We start from the raw sequence: 21,426 nt of genomic DNA, 5'->3' as shown, positions 1-21,426 counted from the left end.
AGCAGGCCGTTAATTAAATCTGAGGGACAGACAGGAAGGCTGCCTCCCGCCTTCTCTTCTCCTTTCTATCCCTCCCTCCTTCCCTCCCTCGTTCGCGCTCTCGCTCCCCAGCCGGCGGCTATTCAGAGGGTCTCTGAGCGGCGATGGGGGGGGGATGTGGGGATGAGGGGATGGAGGAAGGGAAGTGGGGGCTGGGGGGGGGGGTGGAGGGGTAGGAGGGGGGGGGGGGACCACGGGCGCCGTTGCTGAGAGTCTGGCGGCCTGTGGAGACTGTAAACTGTGGCGCTGTGGTCAGACCGGAGACTCAAACAGGCAGATAAGGTGTTTTTTGGACCGCCTCCTCCTCCTACTCTCCCTCCGCACAGACTCCCCAGGCAGTTACAACTTGTTGGTGTGTGTGTGTGTGTGTGTGTGTGCGTGTGTGTGTGAGAGCATCTTCCCCAGGGTGTTTTAAGTGCCTCTTTTGTTTTTTTACTTGCATGAGAATCTGGAACACAACATGTTTAGGGAAGGGATTTCATTTTTTTTCGCAGGCAGGTAGTGAGTGCAAGTTGCCTTTTAAGTTTTACTGATGTGATACCTTTTAAAGGGTTCTATGAAACAAAGAAAATGCTTTTGGGTGTCTCATGCTATGATGTAGAGACAAGGAAGTAGTATGGGTGGTAAATAATCGAAAATGTGTTTCTGAGAGGTCTTTCTTTGCGGTAGAGCCATGCCACCGTTGGAGGGTTTGTTCAAATAACTGAAACAATAGTTTGGAATAGGGGGGTGGTGGGTGATTTTTTTTTTTTTAATAACCCATAGGGTCACGGGTGAGGTTGAGCCTATTGCAGCTGACGGAGGGCAAAAGTCAGGATAAACTCAGGACTGGTCACAAGCCACTTGCGGGACACATCGAGACAAACAAGCATTCACAGTGAAGTTCACCCCTATAGACAATGAAGTGTCTTCACAGAGCCTAACGGGCTTTTGGAAGAATGGGAGGAAGCTGGAATACCTTAAGCAAGCACATGGATGGACAAGGAACGCTGAAGCAGAGTTTCCAACTTCAACTCTCAGAGCTGTGAGGCAAACATACCGACCACTTGGTCACTGTGCTGCCTGAGGGGATGATGGTCCACATTTTATTTGAATGCAAATCAAAGTAGCGCCTTTGTGAGATGATTCGAATGAACTTTTTTAGATGAGCCAAAGTCCCACAGTCCCGCAAATTTTATCAACTAATCTTCAATCATGTGAGGATGCTTTAAAAAAAAAATCCTAACCTTTAAGAATCATTGTTTTGATTATTCATATGGAGTAGTGTTGCTGAGCAACAGGTGCTGTAAGATGAAGTATGAACAGTCAACCCGAGGTTTGACGAGGAACAAAGATGCACGTTAATTTTAATATATATATATTTTTTTTTAGTTTAGTAATTAAAAGTTACCTTCAGGCCTCGATGAATCAGTTTTGATCATACGCATTCTATCCGTAATTTGCATTCTGAACGCAGCCTGCTATCCAAATTATGTGGGACCACTTAAAATCCGAGAATAATCGAATGTAGCTACCAACAGAGACCAAATAATTACTTGTTAATGGCTTCTTCCGTGTTTGCCGCAGCGTTTCGCTAATCTAAATGCGCTAAGTTACGGCTTCCGGAAACTTCTTAAACGCACGCGGCCACCTGTGCACCAGATGACTTAGCGGTTTGCGACACATTTTGTCCGCATGCAGCCCATAATTCTTCTTGAGCTCCACTTCGTTCAATTTCCTCCGCCTCCCGCCGGAGAAAGACAAGCACGCGGGCCCAACTGTATTGCCGCGCGTACTTTGCATGTTGGCAGTTGCGCATCCTCCCTCGGCACGAGCCCAAGTGCCCTCACGTCGCTCCCCCCCCTTCTCTATCAGCCACCACGATTGCCCCCGCCCATTCCCTCGCCCCAGCTGCATCGGCCCGTAAGCCAATCAATGCTGACGCTTTCAGGGCCGGCGGAGACCCCAGTGCACGGAAGGTGGGTGTGTGGGGGGGGGATCAATAAGTTATTAGCACCATTCTGTCAGCTGTAATGTGAAGATTGATTGGGGGGGGGGCTGCGGCTGGCGGCCCACCCCGCGTCCCCGCCTGTCACCCCGCCTTTCCTCACGCGGCCCCCTCCCCCCCTCGCCACCCACCTCCTCCCCCCCTTGCTGGCCTGATAAAGATGACAGATTAACGGAGTAAGAGAGGAATTAAGGAGTCTGGCTGTCTGAGCTGTCACCACGCTCCCTGCGATGGAGAGAGGAGGGAGGAGAGGAAATTGGACTGGAGAGAGAGAGAGAAGGAGAGAGCAAGGAATGCTGCCTTGCTTGATGGTTCGCCCTGATGGTGTCACATGAAAGAGTGGTTTAGATCCCGCTTTTTTTTTCCTCTCGGTCTTGAGCTCATCTGTTTTTCCTCTCAGTTGGATGAATTGCGCTTCTAAAGGCGGTTAACTTGCAAGGTTAACACATCGCGGCATTTGGACATGTTTCTGATGGCTATTACAGGGCGGAAGATTCAGTTGGGTTTGCATGCAGCCAAATGACAAGTTATTGAACGGTTTTACGACGCAAGTCTCGGGACCGTCAACGTGCTGTCGTGCAGTTTACGCCGGTAAACTCTGATCTGATGGCTCGCGTCTCCGGCTCGGGGCGTCTTGGCAGAATGGCTGCGTCAGCATAAGCAGTGGCCCGTAACAGAGTGACACCTGCCAACAATTTCCCGACAGCAAACAAAGGACAACAATGGAGGACATCCAGTGTACTGTGTTCCTTCTTCTTGGCACATGGCTGTTTTTGTTTTTTTTTTACAAATGGAAGACACGCTTTGTTTTAGAAAAGGTGCATTTTGGATTTTGATGTCAGACAGAAAGTGTTCTGGGAATTTCAAGTTGCTTCAGTTGCCGTGCCAAAAGTTTTGCCAAGTTGGTACCCTCGCAACATTGGACAATTGAAACATTTCAATACTAGAACATTCCAAACCGTAGTAAACAAGTCCAACACTTGAGCAATCAGTGAAGGCCGAACTCAAAACATTTAAACAGATCCATCTGGTATGGTCACACATCCCGCTCATCTGGACTCGCTAAGACCATCCTGCAAGGCACGGTCAGAGGAAACCCGAAAAAGGGGAAGACAGAAAAAGAGATGGGAGGACAACATCCAAGAATGGACAGGATTGGGCCTGGCCGAGTCCCAAAGAGCAGTGGAGGACAGAGACTGGTGGAAGAGCCTCAACGACTTCTACTGAAGTCAAGGGATAGGTGAGGTGAGGATGTGGGGTGCCATCTGCCTCAACTGGTTGGATAAAGAGAAATAAAAGGTAGACTGACGTGAAGTGGGCTAAGAAGAGAACACTCCCGGTCCCCATACAGCTTTCTGTAGTATCACTGGATACGCTCTCATAATGGTGATGAATTTAGTCGTGTTGTTTGCTACAACCCAGATCGCCACAAGTTTTAAACTCACCACACCGATGATCAAATAATAATCACCACCCCCACAGCAGTGCGCAACATAACATAACAAGCATGTGATCGGGAAGGGCCCCGGGTAGCAAACTTGACTGTAAGTTTGTAAACGGCTTGCACAGGCGCTAGCACTGCTCAGGGCTGGGCATTAAAAGGGAGCATCAGTCCTCTAAGAAGCCCCATTTAATTGGCTTTAAAAGCTTGCCGCCCTCAAATCTCTGGCCCTCGGGCGCCCAGCTCTGGAGACGGCGTGTCTTTAGTGAGGTCAGCTCGAGAGACGACTCCGGGATGTGTGTTTGATCATAAGCGAGTGCCTCCGAGCGTGGGTGGAAGCACGCTCTTTGCATTTTCTGAAGGTGGAATGGAGGCTTCAGCTAATGGGGATTGTCGCCGATTCTGGATTAGGAGAAGTAGGGTTTTTTTTCGAACAAGGGACAAGTGGGGGGGAAATAAAAGAACATTGGGATGGAAAATGAAGGGGGGTGGGGGGACAGGTCATTGAGAAGCACCCTTCATGTGTATGTGTGCATGTGTGTGTCTATCCATCCTCATTAACATCTTCCTCCCTCTAATGGTTTTTCGGGTGGTAATGCTTTTGAATCTCTTCAACAACATCAAACAAGGGATTATAAATGGAAGTTTTTTTTTTTCCTTCCCACTTCATGCCTAAAGGCACTGCCATTTGCATACCATGCTCATATCACATGGTGGTGCACCAACTGCTTGCCCACCCGGTGTGCAAAAGCAGATTTTTAATAATCGACAAGTGAAGTTATGGAAGTAACTGCTGATCACACTCGGTACTGCATTTCAAAAGTAACGGAATGACAAACGTTTAGCAAGTTGATGGCGGAACTCTTCCAATGCGTTTTAACTTTGAGATGACCCGACGGCAACTTTTCTCTTGAAATGTCCACTTAGTGGACATATAAACCACTTCCCGCTGGCGTTTTAATATTATCCGCAATTCCTGTCAGCCTGTATGCCCTTTGGGACTCTAATTAAGTCTCGATCTTGCCAAGCTAAACTTTACCACCATTTGGGACTGTAACCCCCTAGCTAACTTTGTTGACCACTCTGTAGCCTTAAGGTCATTTCTGTAAATAATTCTTATGGCCTGACAGCAAAGTATTGGAAATAAAGTTGACAAAACAAGAGAAAAGTGGTGGAGCCCCACCAGAATGTTCAATCTTTTCCGTCTCCACTCAGAGACAAAATTTTCACTGTGGAGGCAGTTTTCCAAAAATACACCAAAACTCTCAGAATAAAATGTAAGTGTTTTCTTTGAACAAGGCCTGAGCCCCTGACAGAAGTCTACAAACTCTTACAAAGAATGGCTATTGTTTTTGTTGTTCATTGTTTTTCATCGACAAATGATAAGCATTGCTGTGTTAAAGAGGAGACGGAAAGGCCATTCTCTTTGTCGGGAAAAAAAAAAATGCTCCTCCCCATCCCTAAAAATACCCTCAGTGAAGAGACGGCAGGAAAACGGCAAAAAAAAAAAAACCCACAAAAAAAACAGAGGAAGCAGTTGCTGCTGTGGTTTGTCTGACAGAGTCTGACAAAAGGCGAGGTGTGCCGGGAAAAAAAAAAGAACAGACGGCAAGAGAGATGACAAACATCTTTTCCATTCCTGCGACGCGGTCTGCATCTCCTCCCTCCGTGATTAGGCCCGTATTGATTTGAGGTGTGTTTGATTGGGTGGAGGTGAGACGGCGGGGCTGGAAGGAAGGAACGCATGAGAACGGGAGGAGAGGGTGAGGAGGAGGAGGAGGCAGCGGTAGGGGGTGCTGTGATTGTACACAAGATGAGGAAAGGCGAAGAAACGTATTTGTTCACAAGGAGGAACTCGGATGTGGACGAGAGGAACAAATGAGAGGCCGTTTTAATAAGAGATTCGGATTTGCGTTGGTCACAAACTAATATACTGGCATCAAGTGGGCTGATGGAAATGGAAATAGCTAGTAGCAGATGCGCCCCCATTTTTTTCTTTCAAAGGCCACACATGGAAAAATCGCCAAAAAAAGGACGCGATGGCAATTTGGATCATCTTCGCCTTTAATTTACTTAACCCTTTCATGCACTCTGTAACCTGATCACATGGTAAACTGTCCACTGTAGTTACCGCTGTCCTTGAAAGGGTTATTAACATGCTACAACCAATTCATCAGTGAAGGTAAAGACAGGTGAAGCAATTATCTTTTTTTCATATGCAGAATATATTACACGCTTATAAAATAATAATAATAATAATAATAATTAAAAGGTAAAGGATTTTGTGTGGCTAACAGCCCTGCCATCCCTCTACAATAGATCCCGTCCCTGCATTGAGCAGCAGAAGACTCACATTGCCACATTCAGAACCAAAACAAGAGCAATGTGTGCTTAGCGGACCTTGACATCGAGTAAACATGGAGTCAATAATCACGATTCCAAGACATGTCTCACCAAATGTCGTGTGGTGGAAATCAAGGAACTTAAAGATGAGAATAATTCTCTTATGCCTTAACGTGTAGTACCAGTCATACACAATCGGAAAACGACGCGCGCTGTCAATTGGAAATTTTAGTATCTAATTAGTATTAGTAACTAATTTCCCAGCAATCATTCGTTCAGGAAGACAATCAGTATTTTTTTTTTACCCTTCGTTTGCATTCATTTCTCTTTGTGTCTGTATGTTTACAGATGACCTTCTTGGAAAGAGGAGAAGCTTTTCTCCCAACAGCAGCAGCAACTCCCCCTCGAACAGTAAGAAGTCCCGCAGCGTATCCCCCAAAGGTAAGAGCCAGTATTCCATTCATCCGAGGTGGAGGACTCAAAGACACAACATTTCAGTCGAGTCAGACTGGAGTCGTCAATTTTACACTTTAGACTCGACTTGACTGATTTGAACTCTGAGACTGCACAAGACATGGCATTATTAGGGTGCCATTGCATTTAATTTTTTTTTAAATTCCTCATAACTGACATTTATCGACTGCTTTTGTCACATGCGCGCATGAAGTTCATCTTCAGCTTTTAATGAGAGAAAGACAGGAGGGGAAGAATCAGTAAAGAGGCAATGTTGACTTAGTTAAAATTATGCTGAGAAAATGTGTTGTTTGAACGCTTTTAGAATAGCGCTTTTCTCGCACTTTGTAATCCGCGCACCCCCCCTTAAATCCGCCCGACACAGATGGCGCATCCCATCTCCAAAGAGATCCTTAAAAAAAAAAAAAAAAAAGAAGCCAATCTACAGCCAATAAAGGCATCACCTTTAATCGCTGAAATTAAATAATACAGAAAAAATGCTCATGTTTAAATAGATGTAAATGTGTAATTATGACAGCGGACCCCCATTTCATACTTTTATTGTGTTGCATCGTGTCACAAAGCGCTTGCGCACCAATTTGAGGAATCCCTCGATTAGAGCAAAGCCCAAGAAACTGAATTCAAGATTTGATTGAGAAGAAATGTCCTTGCGTAAAAGTTGGGGCAACATAATCAGGCCAGAATTAATCCATTTTATTATTTCGCATCGTTGCGAGATACTAAATCTTCAGTTCACATTTTCTATTTTCCCATAACATGATACGAGTGCATGATGAATCATGGATTGACAGGAATACCTTTGGCGATAGTGCAGCAATCCAGTCACCATCGTCTATTATTCATATTTCTCTTATGTGGCGTGGAACTGGGCGCCCGACGCAGCCAACAGGCTTTTCCCTCTCGGCTCCCGAAGAAGACTTCCTGACTGATGCATTATAGAGCAGGCAAAACCCAGGGCGCCTTACCGTACATCCAAGCCCATCCCTGGAAATACTGCACATCAGCAACATGCATACAGTTCATGCATTTGCACATATTCACTGGCTTGTCTGATGTAACTTTTGATTAGTTGACGTATCACTAACATGATAAAATATTGGACCGAGTGACTGGAGCGGTGTTTGGTGACCCTTTCTTTTTGACTGCTACTCCTACACACTTACTTTTAGGCCCCATCTCAGCCTATTAAAGATGCAGTTATTTATATGTGAGTGTACGTGCGTCTGGCATTGGGACGTTAAAGGGTAAAAAAAGTTCAAGGTAGCAGACAGGAGCGGGATTACCCACTTGAAAAAAAAAATGGACAGATGCACAACCATTTGTAATGGAGCTGACCTCCAAAATGGGTGCAAAGTGTAAATGGGCGTTGTTTTCACCAGGAGCAAGATGGGACTTTTTTTTGGGGGGGGGACAATGATCCAGGACCGGGACTGGATTTTTATTGTGGGCTTTGATCCTGTGCATGGGCTGCAGTGCGCCTCCTCTGCGCTGAATTCTAAGAGAATGAGTGGAGCTGCTTTAATTGGCCTTTAAACCCGTCGGCTGTGTTCACTCCCACAATGGCGCATATGCCCCTTTCTAACTGCGCTTCGCTACAAAAATACCAAAAAAAAGAAAACTTCACGTATGCTCAACATTCAATTGCAATATCCGCTAAACTTTCGCTCACCCATATACTGCACGTTGAGCTAAACTTGGGTATCAAAATAGGAACCAATTCAGGCCCTAAATGTTGAAATATGTTGTGTCGATAAAAAAACAAAAAAACAAACAAACAAACAAAAGAATAATGGAACTGGTTTTCAGGCATGAAAGTTAAGATGACAACAAACAGGACGAGAGGAGGCTAAAACACTGCTAACAAACATGGTAAACAGATGGCTAACTGGTGCTAATACACTGCTAATAGGCGCTAACAGATGGCTAATGGAGCCATAAGTGAACACAACACCTTTAACAAGGCAAATAGAGAGTCTCATTGATGCCATTGTTTTAGTGATTTGTTTCTCACCAAGACTGAACACAAGTGACCACTTTCGGAATGGTTAGCAAGTTTGTTCAAAATATGCTTCGGTGTGTTTGAGCATTTGTGTTCAGCTAACGGGCAAAATGTCCTTTAGTTATTTCGTTTTCATAGCGTAGCTCCTCCATGCTTAAGGGTAAGCTTTTGCGCTAGTTTCGTCCACACCCAAAGCCCGACGCTTCACCCGCCGCTGCGGATGTGATGCGTCTCTTCCAAATATGGCAGCGACAGAGAATAACCATTAATGAGTAATGAATGTGGAGAAATGGACTGAGAGGAGAGCAGATGGGGGTAGTCGGTGAGATTGGATGCCGCTGTGTAAATGATGTCTGTTGTTCTTTCTGCACCAAAGTCGTCACCCTCCTGCTGGTTACAGAGTGAGAAAACTTTTGACAAGCACAGACGACTTGCGCGCACAAACATAAAAGCCTTGAGTACCTCAGGTGGATTAGCGGATGCTTGGCGGTGGAGACAGAGATGCTCTCATGCTGGCTTTCCTCCCTCCAGCCGCTACTGCTGCTTCTTAGCCCCGCTCCTGCTTGCTTGCTCAGGGCCAGGCTCAGGTTTCACGAGAAAGGAGGAAGGTAAAAATAACCCCCTTTTCATCCTCTGTCTCCCCAACCACCTCCACATACCCCTCCAATCTTACCTTAGATCATTTTACTATTGACACAAAGAGGGAGGAGGAAGGTCATACGGAGCAATGAAATGCAGGGGACTAATCGCTAGATGCTGCATCTTCTTCATAAACGCGTTACATGCCTCCTTTTGGATATTTCATCTTAACAAAAGTTTTTGGACATTTTTATGCTCCGGCTTCGAGAGATCAGTTTGGTTTGGGTCCTTTTTTTGTCCAAGGTCCATAGATGCATCGATGGACGCATCTGAATGTAACTCTATCAATCCCCTTTAGAATGAACTCGAAGAAAGAATGTGAGCCATCCAAGCCAGACATCAGACTCCAAGTGGACAATGCAATTGTCATATAATATACCAATTTTGTGTCCCTTCACTTAAAAATGTGTCTATGTGTGGCTAGCATCGATGTGAACTAGCCCATTGCCGAACGATCGCATAGCAGTTCACATTGATACATCGACGATATAGATGTATCGTTACACTCCGCGTATATGCCGTTCAGGTTCATTCTTTATTATTTGCCAGTGAATTACTGACTTTTGGGTTTTGAGACAGCATTTGCAAAAAGGGCAGTTCGATCTTGGTCCTAATCGACTAAATTGGTCGTTGCTCTCGTCCCTCAGAGACCGCACAGAGCCCAGAAGGGGAGGCGGGTGGCAGCCACAGCCACATGAGCCCCGAGGAGCACTACAGGCACATGATGTCAGCACTCAGCGAGCACGGATCCTACGAGGAGCAGCAGCAGCGCCTCTACCAGCTGGCCAGCAGCATGGGACTGCCCGGACATGGTCAGTCCGCTGTCTTTATAACTCGATTGCATTTTTGGGCTTGTAAAATAAACAAAGCGGACCCACCAAAATATCCATCAGAGATGCATTGCAATTATCCCCACCGCCATTGAAAGGTCGACCTGACATTTCTGATTGGGGCATTGCCCACCCTGTGTCAAGGTGGGATTCACATTGATTTCTGACCACCTCGCCGCTTCGTCATTAACAGCGCCCGCAAGCGGCATGCATCAACGCCGCCATTGATCCAGAACCCCTTATTGGCTGGTTGCCAGGCACCTAAATCTCTCAATATCCTTGTACACCCCCACTTCATCTTTTATTTTATTTTGGGGGGAGAAATAAGATGGACTGCTTCAATGTTAATGGAACTGGAATTGAAAAAAAGACAAATGAAAGCGGTGTACATTGCTGTTCAACCATGGCATCCATTATTTATTCAATTTTTTGGTCAAACTTGTACGATTAAGCCCTTCCTGTTCTCTATAAGCTCCTACGTCGTGGCATCAAGGTTTTCAATGCCCAGCTCTATTTGAAGTTTGAGCTACTTTTATTTTTATTTGATGAGCAATGGGGCGGCCCGGAAGCCCAGTGGTTAGCACGTCGGCTTCACAGTGCAGAGGTACCGGGTTAGATTCCAGCTCCGGCCTCCCTGTGTGGAGTTTGCATGTTCTCCCCGGGCCGCGGGTTTTCTCCGGGTGCTTCGGTTTCCTCCCACATTCCAAAAAACATGCGTGGTAGGCTGATTGAACACTCTAAATTGACCCTAGGTGTGAGTGTGAGTCCGAATGGTTGTTTGTTTCTGTGTGCCCTGCGATTGGCTGGCAACCGATTCAGGGTGTCCCCCGCCTACTGCCCGAAGACAGCTGGGATAGGCTCCAGCACCCCCCGCGACCCTAGTGAGGATCAGGCGGCTCGGAAGATGAATGAATGAATGAATGATGAGCAATGATGTTGAATTGCTGGCTGCAAATTTAAGGAGGGGAAACCTATAAAAGGTTGAATTACCTTCTTGGGGTCTTAAAGGAGGCAGAATTCAGAGCACTGTGCAATCTGATTGGTCACTGACGTACTTTCCCAGCAGCGTTGCTGGTATGAGGCGGCTGATTCCACACTCCAGTTGTTATCCTTGTCATTGTATGTTTTCATATCCATTCCATTTTTACACATTACGTTGCACGTACTGTCGCCCAATCCGCACACTAAGCTGATGCCAACAACCATTTGCTCTGGCATTCCTAGTCGCCCAAAAAATTGAAAACCCAAGCCTTAAATATTGTAAGACTTCTTCCATGACTATTTACATCAGTGGTGCCCAAACGTTTTTGACCGAAGATCTACTTCTCGATCAACCAACCTCCCGCGATCGACCCATTACCGCGCACACAAGTCTACACGCATGCCATGATGAGCAATAGCCTGACACTATTGTTTTGTAAGAGGCACTTAGGCAGCCTGTTAACTATCGCGGCTCACACGTACCGTTTTAAAATGCTTCTCTCCGCCCTCCAGATTCCCATTCTTTGCACGTCCCCTCTGTGAATTGTACAAAACAAACTCTGAATGAGAATAATGATAACAATAAAAGATATAGCGCCACAACTCTGATCACAAGCTGCAACTGCAGACTGCTGAGCGCTAACAACGTCCGGCGACGCAGTCACACGTCATCGGAGGTTAAAGATTGCCTGCTTTATTTCATTTTATTTTTGTAAATACTCAATGAAACTGGCTATCTGGACTCTCAGTTCTTCGATAGAAAAATCTTAGATTTTTGGGGGGAGCAGGTACATCTGAGAGTTGGGACAGAGCGGTGACTGGTTTGTATCACAGGAGGCATGAATGAATCTGTGCAGTAAGAGCCACTTGACATTGACCTGGTCTCCAGCGGGGGTCCCCAATGAAGCACCTTCCTTACCAGCCATCGTCTCTTCTATACATCCCTCTCAAATCTTGCATCCACCAACGGCCCACGCCCCTTTTTCGCCTCAGAGCATGCTTTTTTTGTGTTTGAAGTGTCGGCCGCAGAAAATGAAAGCGTGCGTAAAACAGGGGGGGCGAGATGGAAGTCTGTTCATGTGTGTGGATTTGGCGTCGGTGTTTCTGTGAGATGCAGGTTTCTCTCTGGGCATTTTTTTTTCTGAGAGGGTGGAGGCAGGGCTTTGGTTTGTTGAAATAGCCAGCAGGGTTTTCCTTCGCGCCATCAGTTGATGAAAGCAGCTTGTGAGGAGAGACGAGAAAACACAAGTGTGGTGGTGGTGGAGGGGGGGGGGGAAGAGATCCATTTGAAAGTGAAGGGATGGATGGGTGGGTGAGTCATTGTTATGTCTGAGTTTACCGAGATTTGAAACGATATGCTTCATCTTTTTATCATCACGCCAGACAAATTGACCACTCCACCCTGTGATTGCTCCAAACACAATCAGTCAAAATGATGAAGCGTGACAAACTCTGCATATTTACTTCTGCCTAAGCTTGCCACATTGTGAAAAGGATTCACTATTTGCCGCTGTATTCTCTGCTGAGCGGATGGATGTCGGCTTTTCAGTACCTGCCAGTCCACCAACCCCGTCACAAGGCCGGCCAAGCTGCATCAGCGCGGCACTCCTCTGCTTTCTCACGAGCTGAACTGAAAGGATTTCGGCTCAGCTCCAGGAATGATGGCGAGTAGAAAGACAGAGATTGCACAAAAGGGGGATAAGCAATATGGACCCAGTGGTGTGAACTGGGAACTCCCAAAATAACTCTCGCATAGGAAGAAATGTTTGTGATTTACAGCATTTGTGTTGTTTCCTTTTTAGTGGAGGGAAAATTGCAGTTGCATGCAGGGAAACATGTAATACTGGTTGAACGTTGGTATGGGCAACTTTTAAAGCAAGATTTCCCGATTTAGGTCAATTAACTCATTCACTCCCAAAGATGTTTTCATACGTCTTTTCAGACTTGGTCCAGGATTGGCTGGTACTGATTGAGTTAACAACAATGATCGTTTCAGTGGCCAAAATGACACCGTGGTATACTGTAAATGTGTGGAATTTTGTGCTGATTGAAACCAAGATCGATTGGACGTAGAGGACGTCTGCTCTACTGTGTGCTATTGCACCTTTACCAACAATATGACAGCGAACCAATTGGCAGCTCGCTAGCAAGAGAAGCTAACATTGCAGTCTACATCGTTGCTTCGTGGTCCTTGGTGGAATCAAATGTTCAACGCCAATCGCGGAAATTCCAAGGCAATGTCTTTTTTTCACAAGCGGCGGTGGAATGAAAGAGGAAGTCAGAACCTTCCAAAATAAAACCAGTAATCTCTCTTATCATAGCTTAACAGAAGGAGCACATATGTTGTGCCATGTCCAAATTCCCACTGGCAATCACATCTGATCATCATGACTCTGAAGTGTTGGACAAAAGTGCTTCAACATATCCGGCCTTATGTCATGGTAACGGGAATCTTTTTTTCTTGGTCTTGTGGTTATTGTCTGTTCTAAGAGTTTGGATATTTTTGGACTTTGTTTGATGGTTCCCACCTCCACACACCGACCTCAATTGTGATGCAATACTAAATCACAATAATATCCCTTTAGTTGAGCCGCTTATCCCAAATAGCCGATGTGGTGTTTGGCGTTACCCCCAGGAAACTCACAGAGGTCAACGCTTCCACCGTGTCACCCCTGCATCGTGCACAACTGTGTGCTTGCGCTCTGGGGCTCAGGTTTCCTCTGATCCCTCTCTTATCTCCTCACTACCACCTCCACACACACACACACGCACGTGCACACACACGCGCACATGCGCACACACACACACACACACATACACACAAAACCTTGTCTGCCGCCAGCCGAGTCCCCTGTGGCCTGGCGCAGCAAACAGATCGATACACCGGAGCTAGGCCGCATTAATATCTGTCGCTTCACCTCCCACCCAACCCCCAACCCCGGCGCCCGCTCAGCACGCACACACACACACACACACACACACACACACAGACGGCAGCACCTAAATCACCCTGATACACACAAACACACATAACGCCCATACAGGCGGCGGAAATGGCCCGCTGGCACCTGAGGGATCTGTCTAATTAAAAATGAGGGGGGGTAGATAGATTGAGGATCAGAGAGAAGGAGAGCGAGAGAGAGAGGAAGAGAGAGAGAGAGAGAGAGAGAGAGAGAGAGAGACGGGATGGATTTTTCTCTCATTAGAAGCCTTGTCTCCTGGTGCGGCCTGGCCTAGCCAATAATGATGAGGTCTCGTCTGCGAGAGAAGCGGCGAAGCTGAGGCGGGAAAGACGAGGAAGCAGGTGGAATGAAGCGAGCGCCAGAGGTCAGGGTTGGGCGTGAGGCGCGAGGCAGGAGGCAGCGTGAGAAGACTGTTGTGGTTGTGGAGGTGAGAGGGAGAGCCACACAAGCGGGCTTTCATCTCACTCCATCCGTCCATGCATCCATCCATCCGCAAATCATCACCCGTCACTAACACTGCGATTGCGCGTAGGGAATCAAGACCAACAATAGTCACACAAAAGTTAGGTCTGTGAATCACGACAGCGGGTGGTATAAAACAAAAATCTCATTTGTATATGAAACTCAGCAATTGCTCTTGCCACTTGTGTTACCTGTTTCTGTCGTTTGCCTGTTTGCTGTTGAAGTGCACTTCAACAAGCCAAACATTTAAGCAGAAACAACTCAACCGATCTCCAAACAACTTTCATGTTGAGTGGGGCACATACTCAGCCTTAGTATGTCAACCCAGTTGTAGGTACAAATGCCGAATTTAATTCTGATTTAGCATTTTTGGTTCCCATTTCTCGGTGAATATTGCATGACTTTTCATGGTGTGTCTATAAATGTTTACAACTTGGTGCTGATGCGACTGTGGAGTTTTTAGCCATGGTGGATATCTGCACTGGGAACTCTCTCATGGATGCCATTTTTGGCCAGTGTCTTTCTTATGATAGAGTTGTGAACACTGACCTGAACGGAAGCCAGTGAGGTCTAAAGTTCTCTGGGTGTTGTTCTAAGTTCTTTTCCCACCTCCTGGATGAGTCGTCATCGCACGCATGAATTGGTTTTAGCTGGTTGACCACTCCCGGGAATCTTTGCCACTGTTACCAGTTTTATCCATTTGCGGATAATGCTTCTAACAGTGGTTTGCTGAAGCCCCGGAGTCTTGGAAATGCCTTTGTAACCTTTTCCGGACTGATAGATTTCAATAACGATTTTTTTCTAATTTCATCTTGAATTACTTTCGGATCGTGGCGTGATGCGTTTGTTTCTTCAGCTCGCGTAGCCTACTTCACTTTGTGTGATATATTCTATTTATGTGATGGTTTGATTCAACAAATGTGGCGCTAGTGTGTTGCCTGTGAAATTGAACTCTGCTTTCCAGAAACTATCGTTAGTCAACGGTAACTTTGTGATGTAACAAAGGGGAGGGAGAGGGGAATGCTATTTCACAGCATTGCATGATGTTTAGTCTGGCTAATAAATGAAAAATCAGCCAAGTATAGTTGGCAAATCGAAACGTGGCCCTTCATGTGTGTCATCTGGCATATACCTCTTTCCTTTTGTGTCACAAACAGAGCAATGCACAGCCCACACAACATACGTGTTAAGTAGATGTTTATAAGGATTTTCAGCCTGCCTGCATGGAAATTAGCCGCCGGATGCTAAATTTATACCTTCTCTTCTCTCCTTTCCTCATTTCCTGTCTTTGCTTCAACTATCATTCTTCCATCGCACTCCTTTCTCCCCGTTCCCGTGTTTTCCATCTTTGTTCTTTACTCAGACGTGCTGCGCGCTCAGCAGGAAGCGTTGGCTGCGGCGGTGAGGAATCCGGCGGCCTTAGAAGCTCACCTGCCCACGGGAGGCAGCTCCTCATCATCCAGCCAGAGACGCAAGCAGGGCCTACCGCAGCACCGGGATGCACATTACACAGAAAGGTGACAAATCAAACACTTGCTGGCCCCGAGTTTGTTTGCAGTGCGAGCGTGACTCATTAATAAAGCCTGACAATAACGTCTGCCACGCAAGTGACCATTACAGTTGATGTGAGGAAACAGGAGGAAAGAAAATATGAAAACGCATCGAAGTGGGTTGGTTGGTTACTATCGTCTATGTGTGTGTGTGTCCAAATAACCTCTTGCCTACAACTGTGGAGCCGCACGGCTGCATACCCGGCTCGTACTCCCTCCCTCTATACCTCTATACCCCCAGTGCTGGCCCCTGTGCCTCCCAAACAAAGCCGGGGGCAGCGGGAGTGGGCGGATAATTGCTTGTCGATTATTTATGTGGCGCGGGGAGAGGCGGGGGATCGATAATGGGCCGACGGTGCGGCAGCGGGGAGCGAGGGAGGGAGGAAGAGAAGGGGGGATGTTTGTGCGAGAGCAGGGGAGTGAGGGGAAGGGGCGGGGATATAAGCAGGAAGCGGAGCGGCCTCCTGGTGCGGTGTTGGGGTGTGTGTGTGTGTGCATCGTGTGCGCGTGCGTGTGTGAGTGTGCACGTGTGCTCCAATTTCAAGCGTCATGTACGCCATATATGCGGATTGAATTTGGCTTTGTTTGTATGAATATAATTTGTGCCTGCGCGCATGTGGCCCGTGGTGCCGTGCAAATGTGGTCAGCAAGCCGCGGCCATGCGCCCGCCGCCACTGTATAAAGAGCAGCGTAATTAGCCATACAGGGCCAGGAAGGGTTAAACAGGCCTCACACCCCCAAACCCAAAAACCTCCCACCTGCCTCCTCTTTAACCTTTTTATAAGCTACACACTTTTGGATGGAGTATAATGGAGGGGGTTAAAAGAGAAAATGGGCTCAAGAGCACTTGGCATTAATTGTAACTTTTGTCAGAATGAAAGAATGACAGAAAAAAGGGGAACAGAAAGTGTATCAGTCAGTGTACAATACAAACCCTTTATTTACTTAGGAGCATAATTACACCTGTCCTTGAGTACTGCATCCCATTTCGACGTTAAGGCCACTTCACAAAATGACTGTAGAACCCACAGTATCTATCTATCTATCTATCTATCTATCTATCTATCTATCTATCTATCTATCTATCTATCTGTCTGTCTGTCTGTCTGTCTGTCTGTCTGTCTGTCTGTCTGTCTGTCTGTCTGTCTGTCTGTCTGTCTGTCTGTCTGTCTGTCTGTCTGTCTGTCTGTCTGTCTGTCTGTCTGTCCGTCCGTCCGTCCGTCCGTCCGTCCGTCCGTCCGTCCGTCCGTCTATCCAGCCTTACATTTTGGACAAACCATTAACATAAAAATTCAAAAAAAATGCACGTACTGTATATGTTTTTCATAGGACATTGATGATATACACCCCCCACACACGTCCCCTCACACCCTCCCCTGTGTATGTGTATGTGTGTGTGTGTGTGTGTACTGTATGTGTGTATATATATATATATATATATATATATATATATAAAAAATATAAAGGGCGGCCCGGTAGTCCAGTGGTTAGCACATCGGCTTCACAGTGCAGAGGTACCGGGTTCGATTCCAGCTCCGGCCTCCCTGTGTGGAGTTTGTATGCGCTCCCCGGGCCTGCGTGGGTTTTCTCCGGGTGCTCCGGTTTCCTCCCACATTCCAAAAACATGCGTGGCAGGCTGATTGAACACTCTGAATTGTCCCGAGGTGTGAGTGTGAGTGCGAATGGTTGTTCGTTTCTGTGTGCCCTGCGATTGGCTGGCAACCGATTCAGGGTGTCCCCCGCCTACTGCCCGAAGACAGCTGGGATAGGCTCCAGCACCCCCGCAACCCTAGTGAGGATCAAGCGGCTCGGAAGATGAATGAATGAATGAATAAAATATAAAATCCATAAATCCATAAATCTATAAAGAATCCATATAGAATCCATAAATCCATAAAATCCAATATAAAAAATAAAATATAAAATAAAATAAATATAAAAATAAATATAAAAAAATATATATAATATAAAATATATTTTATATATATATAATATATACCATCCACATTCCAAAAACATGCATGGCAGGCTGATTCAACACTCTAAATTGTCCAAGCTGTGATGTGAGCGTGAATGGTTGTTTGTATCTGTGTGCCCTACGATCGGCTGGCAAGCGGTTCAGGGTGTCCCCTGCCGAGTGCCCGAAGACAGCAGGGATAGGCTGTAAAATGAATGAATGAATGGGGGGAAAAAAAACGAACCAAATTTACTACTTTTACTGTCAAGTATATTGAGATACGTATGGAATCGCCTTTTATTAGAGAGATACAGTTTCGAAGGACATTTACATCACTGGCCAGTTCATTCAAATCGACGTAAAATGACAACTAAAACTAAAAAGTGATGACATCAAGCCCTCTCTGAATAGCGCAATGACTCCAAGTCATGACGGTGAACCAAACCTTACTCTTCTATCGTCCAGAAGCAGAATTAATTCAAGTCGAGTGGAACATGGGTGTTACGTTCCCATACTTTTCACCACGGTGCATGTGAGTTGTAAAGGGCCGGACTGCACAAAGAAAGAACTGGAACCAAATTCTCGAGCGACCTCAAAGTGGAATGAGTGCAAAGTGAAGAGAGAATTCAAATAGAGATAATTGGTGAAATGAAAAGCCGTGGCTGAGGAAGCGAGTCGAGGCGGCAAATTCCCTCCCTAACTCTCTGTATGGCTCACCTTTCCTTCGACCCCCATCATTGATTATCTTGGGCCCATTAGGGCCCATTGTTAAAAACAAATCATTAGGGCCGCTCAATGGGCTTAGAGCCTGGCGCTCCATTTGTCTGGCCTTAAATGGCGCTAAGCTCGCCGAGCATCTGCCAGGCAAATAGGCGGGATGGAGAAAAATAAAAAGAGGAAGGAAGTAGAAAACATGGGGGTTTAAAATGGGGATGAAAAGAGGGAAGCAAGAGCAAAAAAAATGAAAAAGCGGAGAAGGCGAGAGGACGATGTGACGGAGAAAGAGAGAGAGTGAGAGAGAGAGAGAGATGAAGCAAGATAGGGAGTGAGGCGATGGAGAGAATGTGAGATAAGGGAATGGAGGGAGGGCAGGCGAGCGAGGAGGGAGCTTCATCCATTTTAATGAGCTTCCTGTGTAAATGTGTTCCTGCGGAGAAGGAGCCGAAGGCGGCTGCGCGGCGCTCCTAATCCCCCCACGCTCCCGTCATTAAGGGCAGTCCTGTCACACACACACACACACACACACACACACACACACACACACACACACGCACGCGCGTGCGCATTCTCACAAGACACACGTACGCACACACCTCGCCTGGGCTGCTTCAGGACAGGAACGCTGTCGCCACTCTGACAGGTCGTCACACACGAGTGAATTTCCCAGAAGCCCTTGGCCTCACTGGCGGCACAGTGAGACACACACACACACACACACACACACACACACACACACTGACAGGCCAAGCATGGAGCTTTGCGTTACTAAGAGTCCACATTGCATTTGTGCAATAGGAATGCATCGAAAGGCTAAAGAGAAAACAGACCAAGGCACGCCACTGGTCCGTCCAAATTGCGTTCTAAAAAAAGCGTGAGAGAAAGAATGAGAGACGGAGCAAAGGAGCGGAGGGGAGTGTCAGGCGCACTCCTTTCCCGCCTTCTCTCCCTCGCTCTCCGTGATTAGGCCTAATTATGGTGCCGCAGACGCCTGGCAGCCCCAGTCATGCAGCTTTAATTGACCGTTATTCATCTGTGGCCTAACGCTAGGCAACGGTGGGCGGCGCAAAGCGACGGAAGGAAGAAAAGGGAACATCTGAGAGGCGGCGGTTGAGGCAGTTTGGCGTGCGGGGAGCAGACCGCGGGTGGGGGTTGTTGGCGGTTTTTGCGTGAGCCGCGGCGTGGCCTCGCGGAGCAGCGCGTCGCGAGGCTAATTGCTTGCCCTGAGGGATTAAACCAGGTGATTACACACTGGGCGGTGTAATTACATAAGAAGCGGCGAGTGGGGCCCCCAGCCCGCGGCCCGGGGTCACGCGCCACAGCCCTCACCCAAGATTAATTGGCGCTGCCACAGGAGTGCAAGGCGCCGCCGGAGAGAGCGGTTATACGATTAGCATTAACATTTCAGCGGCAAAGGCGATCGATGAATGCTTTTCACCCCCTCCCCGACACACACACACACACACACCAATAAATCACAACTATCACATCCCCTTGTCCCTGCATGCGAGTGTTCCCTCCAAGCTGTTCCGCTCCCTCGCCGCTAAGCCAAGCGAGAGACAAGCAGGCGCTAGCTAATTTGAACATGGTTACAAAACAATATTTGCGGTTGCACGCGTCCCGTCGTTGGTTTCCACTTTGTTTTCCTCAGCTCCCTTCCCATGTGTGCCTGTGTGTGGCGACAGGCTCACACGCGGCTGACTGGCGTGCGAGCAGAAAGGCAACAGTGAGCTAGCTATTGACAGAGTTTCAAAGTAGGACCACCAAGTTTAGTCGACCAGTCAGGACGATTGCTAATTTAATAGTCAACGTCATCATAATTAATTTTGCAGTTTTGTTTTTCCTGTCAAAACGGCCTTGTATCCCATTGTTGGCTTTATGCTTGTCTGTGATGCATGCATAGAGTCGTGGTAATCTGGGCCATCCGTAATCTTTGAGGATTATGACCTCATTTTGATTTGGGAGACTAATTTGATACTTTTAAATGATACCTAATAATGAACAAAAACACATTTTGTGTTATAAAAAGTAGTGTTTAGTATTCTTTAGCACAGTGCCTTTTCCTAGTTCAACTCATCTGATTTCACATTCTTCTATCGTCAAAAAATGCTTATTGCTTGAGAAGAGTGAAATATACAAATACAAAATGTTAAGGTCAATTTAATACAATCCATCGTCCATCGAAAAAAAAGAGATTGTTTCGCTTCTCCCTTCCCGTGCAAATCCGCTTCAATTCCAAGCGCCGACTCTCAGGTCCAAATACGCATCCGCTCTCCGCGCCCAGCTCCTCTCTCCTCATCGGCTCCACAAGCCATCTATCCAGCCAGCACACGCTGTCCAACAACGCCCTCATCTCCGCTAAACAAAATGGGGCTGTGAAAAATACCGCCGATTACAGGCGCCAAAAACACAAGCTCACCGGGGCTGTCAAGGGGCAGCAGTCAAATAGCTCCGACATTCCTCCCAATCAGAATCAATGCTAGTAAGACGCGTGATGCCGATAAGGCGGAATCGTCAAGCGCATATTCTTGTTCTTCGACGAATGTTGTGGCCAAAACACTGAAAACGGTCCACAACGGGGCCTCACGAAAGACAACAAATACAATATGACAAAGCAAAAGACAAAAGCAACAAAAAAAGCTCTCGCAAATGGCTGCCAACTCCACCTTGATCTTAAATTGCACCATAATTTATCGGCATGTCAGGGGTGCTAATACAAGCTACAAATTTTAATGAAGAGTTTAAAGTACTTTCATCTGAATTGTCTTTATTTTTAATTTGCACATGCGTCGAACAATTTAAGCTTTAAGCTAATGATGGTTATATTGGAGCAGCTGCTTGGTGATGCAATATGTTGTGATTTACGTATGCTCGACAATCGTTGACTAGTCGACTAAATAGTTGTTTGCGGCACTCCTGACTGAAAGGCTCCAACGGAGACAGGAGTAATTTTTTGCCAACGAGCAGCCATCGAGCGCCAAGGCACATTTTGACACAGCCACAAGGTCAAGGTGCCTCATTATTCTGTCATCTTAAAAAGAAAA

General features: G+C 46.7%; 1 protein-coding gene across 2 annotated transcripts in view; it reads left to right on the top strand.

Moving 5' to 3' along the window:
• Nucleotides 1-21,426, top strand: part of samd11 (sterile alpha motif domain containing 11) — a 59,824-nt gene that overhangs the window by 29,000 nt on the left and 9,398 nt on the right. For both annotated transcript variants that reach the window (XM_052059733.1, XM_052059734.1), the window contains exons 5-7: nt 6,159-6,251; nt 9,570-9,734; nt 15,522-15,675. In XM_052059733.1, coding sequence (XP_051915693.1) covers nt 6,159-6,251; nt 9,570-9,734; nt 15,522-15,675 — 412 coding nt within the window. The remainder of the gene's footprint in view (nt 1-6,158; nt 6,252-9,569; nt 9,735-15,521; nt 15,676-21,426) is intronic.

The sequence above is a fragment of the Hippocampus zosterae genome, chromosome 2, assembly GCF_025434085.1.
Source record: "Hippocampus zosterae strain Florida chromosome 2, ASM2543408v3, whole genome shotgun sequence".
NCBI classification, from domain to species: Eukaryota; Metazoa; Chordata; class Actinopteri; order Syngnathiformes; family Syngnathidae; genus Hippocampus; species Hippocampus zosterae.
Note: the sequence above shows the minus strand (reverse complement) of the source record. Positions and strands in the feature narration are given on the sequence as shown.